Genomic DNA, 12,820 nt, shown 5'->3' with positions numbered 1-12,820 from the left:
AAGGAGTGATGCGACGAGCCGGGCTCAACAGCCGGGGCACGATCTTCACGAAATCCGGCCAATTTGTATGCTTTGCGGACGACATCGACATTATCGCCCGAACATTTGGAACGGTGGCAGACCTGTACAGCCGCCTGAAACGGGAAGCAGCGAAGGTCGGACTGGTGGTAAATGCGTCCAAAACAAAGTATATGCTGGTAGGCGGAACCGAAAACGACAGGATTCGGCTTGGAAACAGCGCTACGATCGGCGGGAATACCTTCGAGGTAGTGGAGGATGAAACTTGACTTCAGAAGAAACTGCGGTCAAGAAAGATTCACCCCCGCACCAAATGCACCATGTACAAAACGCTTATGAGACCGGTGGTTCTCTACGGGCACGAGACTTGGACCATGCTCGAGAAGGACCTGCAAGCGCTAGGAGTTTTCGAGCGACGGGTGGTAAGGACGATCTTCGGCGGTGTGCAGGAGAACGGTGTGTGGCAGCGAAGGATGAACCACGAGCTCGCTGTACTCTATGGCGAACCCAGTATCCAAAAGGTGGCCAAAGCTGGAAGGATACGATGGGCAGGGCATGTTGCAAAAGTGCCGGACAACAATCCTGCAAAGATGGTGTTCGCTAATGATCCGGTTGGTACAAGGAGCGCAGAGAGCACGATGGGCGGACCAGGTGGAACGTGATTTGGCGAGTGTTAGGCGTAACCGACGTTTGGGGGGCTGCAGCTACAAATCGAGTATTGTGGAGGCAAATTGTTGATTTAGTGTTATCATGAAATTGATGTTGAACTAAATAAATGAATGAATGGTCACCTTAATACCGAGACTTTATTATGTTCGTGAGTGTAGGTTGCGATGGGCTCAAGCGTTTGTATGTTTATGTGTTTATCGCGTGTATGTGACCTCGCGTGTATGAATTCGATTTTGTAGCCGTGTATCCATTCGCATATTCACACGTGTTTTAGATGATTGCGTAGACCGTGATTCTGATGCTAAATTTTCAGTGTACGGTTCAGATGCTAGAAGAGAGTGAGTTATCACTAGAGTTTCCGGTCATGTCGCCATAGAATGTTTATTTGATGTTAGCGTCATTTTTTCCGTTTGGTCCACCTGAAGGCATTGGAGCTATGCTAATACGGCCGTGGATAGGGACTTCGGGACGTAACGGAATGATGGTCGCAAGAGCACGGGCGTTTGTAGGTTCACTCCTGAGATCGTGTTTTTGAATTTATAAGCACTGAAACGTATACTAAGTCACCGGGGTGTTATATTGATTGCGAGATCGCGGGCGTAGGTGTGCGTGGATGATCGCGAAGAACTCGAGCGTTTGCATGTACCCGTGTGCTAGCATGTATGTAACTTCGCATGTATAAATTATTTTGTAGAACCGTGTGGCCATTCGCCTGTTCTTGAATGATCGCGTACAGGCCGTGAATCTGATATATAATTTTCTGTGTACGGCTCAGATGCTAGAGAAGAGAGTGAATTCTTCTATTTCACTAGAGTCCCCGGTGATGTCGCCATGGAACGTGATGTCCAGTGGATATGAGCGATATTTTTTTATTGGTCCAACTGAGTACGAGTGTAGGGAGCTTGGTTCGAGGGTAGAGACTTCCGGACGTGACCGATCCATGATTGCGCTGCAGTCAGTTATTGATTGAGAATGCGCTTTTAAATTTTTAAGCCTGCGTTTGCAATAGAAGTTTTAATGTTGGCGGGAACGCGGACGTAAATATGCGTGGATGAATACATTTGCATGTTCACGTTTGTGACCAGGCTTGTGATATCGCGAAGGCCTCAAGTGTTTATACGTTTGGAAGTGTGAAAGAATATGAATTTTTAATTTAGATTATAGAGGTTTTAACATTGAGGTCATTCGCCTCTTCGGGTTAGAAAAATCTCTTTTGAAAAATTTCTAACCCTATGTATGGGGTCGGGATCCGATCCCAGGTGCGCTGAGTACAAGGCAATTGATTTACCAACTACGCCCACCCCCGAATATGCAATTGATTGTGTAAGTGCATGTTAATAGGAATCTAATTTAAGATACAGTAATATAATAAAATAATTAGCCGAATAAAGAAAAAAAGATGCTACGAGAATAATTATTGAAGTACAACAAAATCAGACCAATGAAGTAGAAGAAAAGAACACATGTAACATGCACTCAAACTACTTGAACTCGTCTAAACACCAGCAAATGACACTGATTTACCGTTAACGACAATTGCATTCTGTTAGAATTTGGCCGTGCTGTGCTGACCGGGAATGGATGATTTACGTGCGTCGCTAAATTAATCGTACCTTAAATTATTCAATCCGATCTTCCCGAATGAATCGAACCAAATGCACGAATTTTATAACGAAAGAAAGTTCTGCATCCATTTCCTGACCTAACTATCACAAATACTAAAACTATTACCGACAGTTACACTGTCGGTAATAAATCAACGGTTCACAGAGTCATCTGTGGTGAACTGACATCATTAGATGTAAACGATATAAAAAATAAACAGCTGTAAGGGAAAAACTAAATTTTTCGATTTTTGGCCAGCTTTTGGGGATTTTTGACTACTGTGCGGCGAGTTGGCATCTACCTCGCCCGGCGGATCCTCAGCGGCTTTGTGTCGTTCCGGTTCCTAAGTTCAACCGGAACTGGTTATATTTTGTATTTCGGCTCCAATGACACAACCCGTTGTAACTAGAATCGGTTGTGTCACTGGAGCCGGATTACGAATTAGAACCAGCATTCCGGCTGAGCTAGCCTGGGAAGTTTCCTAAAATTTAATCTGGAAGATAAAAATTTTCTGGCCAACAAGTTTTAATTCGAGCCAATAATATCCAGCCGAGATAAAATCGTTTGGTTCCCCACCGCTGGTATTTCCGCATCGTCACTTGAACTACGGCTTTGAAATCCCTCTGTTCGAAATGGCGATGTACAGCATAACTTTTTTTTAAATTTTTGCTTAAACTTATATTTTACTTCGGGGGGTGTGGCCGACTTGTCGCTGGAGTAGTAGCTGTCATTTCCTGGAATGTGGGTCTTTGAGAGCGGAAAGTAACTTTCGTCGTCCAGCACGAACGACGTCCCGCGATAGTTCTTCGTCGTCCAACGGGACTGCGATTTCACGATCGCTATCTGCTCGTCCGTGTACTCGGGGGACCGAGTCTTCTACCGACAGATGATGTACTCCATCTTGAGGGTTCGGTGAATCAATGTATGGTATATTTTCGGCCGGCACGCCGCGGCTTCACACAAACTCGTTCCATCCTAGTTGTCGAACAGCTTTTTCAACACTTCCTTCTTTTTCTTCTTCGACATTTTCTTTGCCGGACAGCAGCTACCGGACCTTCCGCTCTACGCTGAGGAATGCCAGGATCCGGTAAACTGTAATCACTGGTGTGTTTTCGTCTCGAAAGTGGTCTACCGCAAACTTTTTTCCACGATGACCATGCGTTTCGTAAAACCGTACAACACGCTCGCAGAGTGCTTACTGTTTCGATGCCATCTTCGATTGAACTGACAGCACCCAAGCGAAAAGAAACATCCCACCCATTTCTAGGGAGTCCAGAGAGCATTTCAATGTGACATCCCTGCTGTGTAGTCAACAACGTGTAGCTATGAGGTACGATATTGTATTGTACAAGTATAAGGTTGGTTGCACACTAACGAATTATTTGGAAGCTTTTCGCTCACAGTTCGAGAGCGAAAAAAAACAGATGTATTTACGCTTTGGGTGTACTTATATAACTTAGTAAGTTATGGATTGTGTTTCGATATCGTGTCATCAGTATCAACTAAAAAACAACAGATCCAGAGTGAGGCTTTAGAAGCACAGCGATAATTACTTGCGGATGAGTTGGAATCCAGAAGCAATCCATGACTTACTTATCTATTGGTATTTTTCCATTCAGGCGTAAAATTTGTTTTTATCATATTTTCTCCTTCAGAAGAAACATAACTTGGGGCATAGCATTAGCTCGTTATCCAGACAGATTTCGCTATGTTTGTCATCAAATCTACTCTTCTGTGCTTCCAGGTCTCGCTTAGGACCTGTTGCTTGCTCCGCAAACACCATTCGTAGTAAAATGTTGAATTTAGCGTCTATCTGGTACCAAGTCGTTACCAGATACTAATGAGACAAAATCAAAGCACAATCCATGACTCGATGACCATGACTCACTTCACTATCAGCAAGTAGTACCTTTCCAACATCCTCAAAAAATCAAGGAAAGCAGTGACCCGACTGTAGCATAAAGCTCGACCAGAGAGCCTTCTCTCGTGGCCGCGTTGAAAGGCAGGAACATCAAGATAATCCAGTTATACTCGATCAGTCAAACTGACCCGACTGTCTGCCCGATATGACAAGCCAGGCTATCTAGTTCTGATCTTCAACATCTCTACTACTAAATACCACGCTCAATTCGTTAGATTCTTGCTAACGACTCTTTAAGTGAGTACACATTTATTGTGTTATTGAATGCCGAATTCCTCAAAGATCGATAGACACCTGCAACAAACTGCATATTTATTCGAAGATGGCTACTCGGCTCCATAACACTATCACAGTAAACAGTTTCATACGCTAAACCGAAAAACCGATAACAGCATTGCCTAACTTATCCCCCATCAGCCCACAGTGTCTTTCGTCCTCAAACGAGAAGCTTTCTTCCCAAGCAACGAACGCAACGCCGGCTGTGGGAAAACACACAGACACACGCACACTTGAAATTGGCGCGTCAAAACAGATGCATCAACGATTCACCGATATTCGGTGGGTGGCTGCTCCTACCCTCTCAGAACAACAAATAATCAAAGTAGGATTCCCGCTCTGCACACACGCGGTAGCACTTTTCCCACGACAGCCAATGATTTCCCAACCTGCTGGCTGCTGAAAAGCCGTAGAGAGAGAGAGAGAGAGAGAGAGAGAGAGAGAGAGAGAGAGAGAGAGAGAGAGTGAGTTCCCATTGGATGCGATTGTATGTAGCCCTCGGAAGTGGGTGATGATGAGCCGGTTCGAAGATTCGGTCGGTCGGTCGGTTCTGCTTTCGGCAGGACTCTCAGTTTAGGTCGACCGTGGAAAATTTGCGTTCTTACCGAGCGCGCCACCCCAACCGATGATAGTTGGGCGGCATAAACAGCATCACACTCCGGCTAGACTACTTCAGTCTCGCTTCGAGTGTGAATCGGTTCGGTTGTGTTCTATCCGCGGCAGCTAGAATTTACCACCTGCGTTCGGAAGGGTTGTACAGTAGCTTTTCCAGGATAAGCTGTGGCTGCGGCAGTCAGTCTGTCTGTCTATCTGTCTGTCTGTCGAGTGATTTACTGTTAGTTTAGTGTATGAAAAGGTTGAAAGTGGGGTCGCGTACAGGTGGCTTCTGTAAACACTGCCGTAACGAGGCAAGGGAATTTCGAGTTGCACCCCGGGTGTGCTGAGTCAGCCGTGAAGTGAAACGAAAGTTTTTGGGGTAGGATCGAAATACCGGGAAATGTCGCTCAAGAGTATTGCAACTACTCAGCAGTAGTGCCGTAAGCTAGGCTGATTATAATGTACAAGTCCGGAACCTGTCAACAGGGTCGTAAACTGACCTCCTCCGTACGGCGGGCAGTGATTTAGTGCAAAGATAACGACGCACTTTTCGGCCGAGGATTACGGTCGACTCGCAGCGGAATCCTTTTTTGCCACTAAAGCAGTGGGAACGTGGTGCGTCAGAATGAATCAGTGTTTCGGGGGCCACGTGATTTTATAAGGTGAAAATCGAGTGCTCGGTATTAGCATAACGAAAGCCTCTGGTTCGATCAAAGGCGTGGGAAAGAAAAGAAAGAATAATCGTCCTGCAACAGTGGGTGTAATTTGAAGGATGTTAAACCAATTCGACATTTCACAGGTCATTTGTGTTTTGTTTATTAGGGAGGTGCTTGAGCGCGACGAGCGCGAGGTTGTGGAATGTCGTGAGTGATTATAGCACTTGATTATGTTGGCCCGTTGCCTTCGGACTTCTTTCCACGAGTTGAACATGACCGAATAAATTTATGGAATTATTACGACAGAGTAAACGGAGACGACAATTTCATTAAGCCGAGCTGTTGGGGTTCCTTTTGCGGTGACATTCGCTAGGAACTAATTTTCGTTGGGCCAGCTAATTACTCCGAAATCTCCGGAAGGGCAAGCGAGATATATGAGAAAATCGCAGGAAAGCCGCTCATTATTCTTCCTCAACGTTGCCGCCGTTTCCAGCCGCTGTAGTGCACGTGCTGCTCTAGGGAAAAGTAGCTTGACTGAGTAAAATTGATAATTGAGAACAAGGGGCGCGCGGACGGGAAGTTCCTGAAAATAGATCAAATCGGATATCATACTCTTTCGCTGGGAGTGATGAAACATTTTTAGTGTGGAGTTAGCAACTCGAACGAAAACCTTTACCGTTTAGCCGGAAGGAAAATCAATTACAAAATATATTTCAAACGTTTTTATCCCATCTTCTTGGCGGAAATAACCCGTGAAACGAAAGTGAAGTTTACCGAACAAACATCAACGTTGTAAAAAAATACGTGTAGAATGGGTGCGAGAGTGGGATAGAGAAAGCATAAAAAAAGTGAACGGGAAATTGGTTCTAGTAATTGAATTTCTTTCACGAAAAAAAAAATAATAGGAAAGTGGGGGAGTGTTCCCGAGTGCTTGCAGAAAATTTAGATTCTGTGGTACGAAGCTGTGTCATAGATCGTGATTTAGTGGCTATCCCCCTCGAAGAAGTGGATTCGCTTCCTTCAATCGACTGGAAAATTCCCGAATAATTTATTGGAGGATATCAAAACTTCTGCTTATGGGACGATCTGTTGGTATAAGAACGGAAAAGCACGACAGTTTCAATTTTTCACTGCGGTGATACGTAAACCGCACTGCAGCCCATGAACTAATCGGTTAGTACCTGGGAAAACAAAAAAAAAAACGAGGACATAAACAGGTTCAGCACGTTTTGGAATCTGAATAATTTCAACATCGAGAAATGGAGAACCGGTGCTGCTGGAATCTGTGCTGTACTAGCGTCTCTGGCAGTACTCTCGCATAACAAAACTGGAATAATAATTAAATTTAGCCCGTTCTTTGTGCTCACTCACTTGCCGGATCCTTGCAGCACACTCACACCAGCACCTATGACTGGCATCAGCGTTCGGAGAAAAAGCTTTGGGCTAACATCTGGCAACAAAATAGTAACCGTAGCAGTAGCAGCAGCAACATCTTTACCAGAAGCAACAGAAACAAGGTACCGTATCTAATTTCCTGTACTTTCCGGTTATGTGCACTTGCTTCTAACTGAAACAGCTCCTCCGTCCAGACGTCTGTTGTGGGGTTCACCTGTGGGGATCTTACCTAGTGCGCTATCTGGGGTAGCGCATGATTCTTTGGAGATTTATTTCGGTTAATTGTTTTTTTTTTCTCACTTGAAGAATTTTGCTAGTATGAAAATATGCGTAGTAACTTTTCTATCCGTAGATCTGCAACTGTTAGAGATTTCATTATTTAAAATAATTTAAGTTGAAATTAAAAATAATGGTAATTTATTTGCATTATAATATCTCTGATATCACTTTTCAGGCACTTAACCAGAGGGAGGACTAGGCGGCTTAAGCCCCTACCGAAACTTTCCTTAAAAAAATGAAAAAAAAAAATTACGAAATTTCGACTAATCCTAAACAATCTGTAATATACTTTCATCTAGTGGATACTCAAGAACTGGTTTGAAGATCTTAACGTAAAAAAGTAGAAGATATTATTTAGAAGACTGCGATAAAATTTCTAAAAGCAATTCTAGTCCACTATTTATCGCTATTATCATATACAACAGATAATTACTTATGCAGGTATTCAATAAATGTTAAACGGTTTGCTAATCTAGTCATGAGAGTCTACACGGAAAAAAATCCGTTCATAAATTCATGAACAAAAGATCACGATTTCGTGAACTGAACGATTTACAAAAATCGTCACCAGTTGCTGAAATTGTGAATAATATATCTCGTATTCATGAAACTATTTGTGTTACGGAAAAACTAGTTGCTATTTTATTCATGAGTTTACTATCGGCTTTTTCTGTCAGACTGGCGGGGTTTATGATCATGATTTCAGGATCTTGGTCGCGAATTTCGTAGTTTCTATTCACGTAATCATCATGTTTTGGTCATTTTTTCATTTGAATTATTTCAGAATCTTAGTCGCGATTTTTGACAATTTAAACACGCGTTATGTTCATGATTTCAGGAACTTGATTGGTGTCATGATTCCTATTCACGTTTTCATCATATTTTGTTCACGATTTCAGGATATTAGACACGATTTTTGACACTTTCGTCACGGGTTTTGTGATTCATGATTTAAGGATCTTAGTGGTGCTCAATGCAGTTTTCGTTTTCCGTCCAGACATTACACTGAACCTTATCAAATGAATAGCGATGTTCTAGGTCCTAATAATTTCCTAATATAGTAAGATTCCGTTTTTGGCATGCTCCATTTTTGGCAACAAAAAAGTTCCGTTTTTGGCAACAAATGGGTTCGGTTTTTGGCAACATTATTTTTGTTCATAGCAAATCTTTTGAAAAATGCTCAATAATCATTTTGTTGTAATAATGGATATAACTTTTGACTTTATTTCCAAACATAGTCATATTTGCTATATTCCTATGGGGGCGGGCAAAGCGAATAAAGTTAAATTTGTTGATTTTTTCTATTATTTCATTCCATTTCACATATTCTTTTATAATTAATGTTCTTGTAACATTTATGATGTCACAAATTGAAAATAAAAGCTTTTAAGGTAAGGATCCACTTTTGGCGCGGTTCCAGTTTTGGCAACTGAAAAAAAAAATTGTTTCCAAAAACGGAATCCTACTGTATATACTGCTCGTACCTATTGCTGGTCACTACCAGCTGGACATTTCATGAAAAAATGCATAAAACAAAAATGATTCCACTAATAATACTCCATATTTTGTGAAATAGTTCACGTGAAAATTACAAGCACACAAAATAGATCGTAAATTATGTGCTAGGAATCATAAACTAGTTCGCAACTCCATGAATAATAATTCATGTACTATTTGAGTTTTATGTACTCTTTGACGAGCATGAATGTTCAGACGTGACTATTATTCTAGGAATCATGAACCAGTTCACGAATACATGAGTAGTAATTGATGATTTTGTGAACTATTTCACGGGTACGAATGATAAGTCGTACCTATTATACTAGGATTCATGAACTAGTTCACGTCTACATGAATAATATTTTATAATTTCGTGAACTATTTCACGAGCGCTGATATTGGTTTTTGAGTAATATATTAAGAATCATGAACCAGTTCACGAATACATGAATAATGTTTTATGATATCGTGAACTATTTCATGAGCACGAACGGTAAGTCGTGACTATTATAATAGGTATCATGAAGCAGTTTACGATAATAATTTATGATCTCGTCAACTATTTCACGTGCACGAATATTGGATTGTGACCAATATATAAGGAATCGTGAATAACTTCACGAGGACTCGTGACTATTATACTAGGATTCACGAACCAGTTTACGAATATAATAATATTTTAAAATTTTGTGATTTGATTCACGGGCAATCATGGTCGTGACTATTGTACTAGGAATCATCAACCAGTTCACGAATTCTTGAATAATATTTCATTATTTTGTGAACTATTTCACGAGCAGGGATACCGGATCGGGAATAAAATATATTAGGAAGCAAGAATTAGTTCACGACGAATGAATGGATTCATGAATTAAATTCCGATTTTCATGAAATAGTTCACGAGTAAATATCCGGTATGTTTTGATTTTGTGAACTAATGTTCCTAAATATATGAATAACATCATGAGTGAACCTTTGGTTTATGAATAATCTTCATAAAGTTGTTACTAGTTCAAGTACATAAAATTGATTTGGTAGTGAGAGGGCGGAAACCGTGACTGAAGTTCACAAAACGAAAACCAATATTTCCACTAATAAAATAATAAAATAATGCTGGCGTTTCTGGAGGGAAATTGAACATAATTATAAAACACATGATTTTTGTTCATGGTCCTGTTTTCGTAACGTAAAAACGTGATTGTCCCAGAATTCATGGCACTTTATGACGATTTTAGGAACATTTTTTCCCGTGTAAGGTATTTTAATGTTAGCAAGAATTGAGTACGTATATAGTAATATAAAATAAAACGTTTCAGGAGAGGTTCTCACTCCAAATTTCAAAAATTTGATTTCTTTTCTTTGCATTTTTTGAAAGGTTTATACTTTTTAAAAAATGCAAAGAAAAGAAATCAAATTTTTGAAATTTGGAGTGAGAACCTGATACTATATTTAGTTAAACGGGTTTTTCGATTCGCGCATCACAAAGTTTCTACAGGCCATTGATTGAAGCGGCGACCTCGCCGTCAAGGGACACTCTCGACTCAAGACCTGCTCATCAAGTAAAACAAATTTTTATGCACCTTCGCAGGATGCTTGGCGTTGCACTGTACATGTATACATGTCTCAAGAACGTATTTCACGGCTTGATCTGGAGAGGCATTGAAGACTAATCGTAAGTTATCAAACAACCACAGAAAACGGTGAAAAACGAAAAATGTTGGTCACCTTTTAGTCCTCCATATAGAATCGCCATTTTATTTTTTTATTATGATACACATTAACTCAAATTCTTGTTTATAAATCACAAAACCTTTTTTCTTGATCTTGGACGAAATACCTCTTAGTGGGGGTCCGCCATATTCGATCGGTTGTTTTGAATTTTGACAAACTGACTTCGGATTCGTAATCAGCGTGTTCAAAACCCTTAATTTTATGTAATCTTCACATTCTAAAGGACGAACACGAAATTATTACGACACCGAAAATGTCATGCCAATTTTCTTATAATGCTTAAAATCAAACCAAAATTTTAGGGGAGTTTTATAAATATATTTACTTCAAAAATCAAAAGAAAAGTTGATCGATGGAGCCTTGAATGTAAAATTTAACGCATTTTCGCTTGATGCCCTCCATCAAAGTCTTTACAGAGTCATCCGGTACCAGTTTCTCAGTTTTTTTTTCCATTTTCTTAACATGTCCTTCTCATCTTTGACTGTCTTCTTGCTCTTCCGAAGTTCCCGCTTCATCATTGCCTAGTACTGCTCCACCGGGCGCAGCTCCTGACAGTTTGGCGGATTCATGTCCTTTGGAACAAAATGCACAGAATTGGCCTCATACCACTCCAGGACACTTTTAGAATAGTGGCATGATGCTAAATCTGGCTAAAATAGCGGAGCTTTGTCGTGCTGCTGCAAGAACGGCAAAAGGCGCTTCTCGAGGCACTCAGATTTGTAGATCTCGCCATTTACTGTGCCCTTTGTCACGAAAGGCTCACTCCTCAGTCCGCAAGAGCAGATGGCCTGCCAAATGAGATATTTGGAGGCGAACTTCGACATTTTCTTCTTCTACATAGAACTTGCTCTTGCCGGTGAAAAACTCCAACCCCGGAATTTGCTTAAAATCGGCTTTTATATTAGTTTCGTCGTCCATCACACAGCAGCCATATTTTGTCAGCATCTTCTCGTAGAGCTTCCGTGCCCGAGTTTTAGCCGTCGATTGTTGCCGTTCATCGCGGTTTGGGAAGTTCTGTACCTTGTATGTATGTAGTCCAGCTCTCTTCTTTGCATTCTGGACGTAGCTCTGCGACATGCCGATCTTTTAACCAAATCACGGCTTGAGACGTTGGGATTTGCTTTAATCATCCGCTTCACCTTTCCCTCCGTCTTTTTGTTCTCCGGTCCCGGTTTTCTTCCAGCTCCTTTGCCGTGGTCCAACGTCAACCGCCGCTCCTGGATCCGCTTCAACACTCTGGAGACGGTTGAACGGTGAATGTTCAACATTTTTCCCAACTGCCGGTGCGACAGGTCAGGAAATTCCAGGTGTTTGGAAAGAATTTGTTCTCTCGACTCGCGTTGGTTCACCTCCATTTTCGTTGAATCGAAAAACACGACTTCGAGTTTGACAGCATGTAAACAATACACATCAATGAGAAAGTGTGCAAAATTTGGTTGATTTTTACCCAACGGTAAAAAAGTTATGCCCCGTTGAATGTGTCGCAATAATTTCGTGTTCGCCCTTTACCACGCATAATTCATCAAAAGTGTTCTCAAACTTTAAACGCGGTCGCGTTCTCCAAACATGATTTTTCAAAACTGTGTGAAATTTCATTTGGAAACGGTTTTATTTAAAGACTATTTTTTGACCTCTTGAAAGGAAACCTTTTTATTGGAGAAAATACCTATAAAATCTACAAATTTTTTGTGTTCACTATTTTTAATGAAGCATTAAAGTGGAAAAGGGCAAAAGCCGGTCAAAAAGTTTAAGATAAGTTTAAGACCTACCACTACGTCAAATTTGAAGTTTTTTGCCCATTCTTAGGTCGTTCCTCTAATAAATTAAATTTATCTTAGAGTCTTATTATGAGTTTTGCGTTTAAGATCGATTTTGAAGCAATAGACTGTGCGCAGTTTTGGAATTCCACGCGCACCTTGTCTTAGACAAAACCTCACCACGTCTTTTCGTTTTTTTTCGTCTTGAAAAAAATATTAACGAAGACGAAAATATAAACTTTTTGAATCCTAAAACTATGTCTTTCAATGTTTTCTTGTAGGCTTACAAAAAATTCCAAATTTTGCCTACTTTTTGGTCATTTGAATGAAAACCTCCGCTTAAAGTAAGCTACTTGATTCAGTCGTTTCGTTTGGTCGGATGTCGATCACATATATTTTATCATGAGGAACTTAAC

At 40.9% G+C, this 12,820-nt stretch overlaps 1 protein-coding gene across 1 annotated transcript in view; it reads left to right on the top strand.

Annotated features, from left to right (window-relative positions):
* The first annotated feature begins 5,182 nt into the window (after nt 1–5,182).
* LOC131692668 (limbic system-associated membrane protein-like) overlaps nt 5,183–12,820 on the top strand; it is a 360,515-nt gene continuing 352,877 nt past the window's right edge. The window contains exon 1 of the mRNA XM_058979833.1: nt 5,183–7,259. Within this exon, the coding sequence (XP_058835816.1) occupies nt 7,150–7,259 (110 nt within the window). The 5' untranslated portion in view covers nt 5,183–7,149. The remainder of the gene's footprint in view (nt 7,260–12,820) is intronic.

This window comes from Topomyia yanbarensis, chromosome 3, assembly GCF_030247195.1.
Source record: "Topomyia yanbarensis strain Yona2022 chromosome 3, ASM3024719v1, whole genome shotgun sequence".
NCBI classification, from domain to species: domain Eukaryota; kingdom Metazoa; phylum Arthropoda; class Insecta; order Diptera; family Culicidae; genus Topomyia; species Topomyia yanbarensis.
The sequence above is the reverse complement of the archived record's forward strand: the minus strand, read 5'-3'. Positions and strand labels throughout refer to the sequence as shown.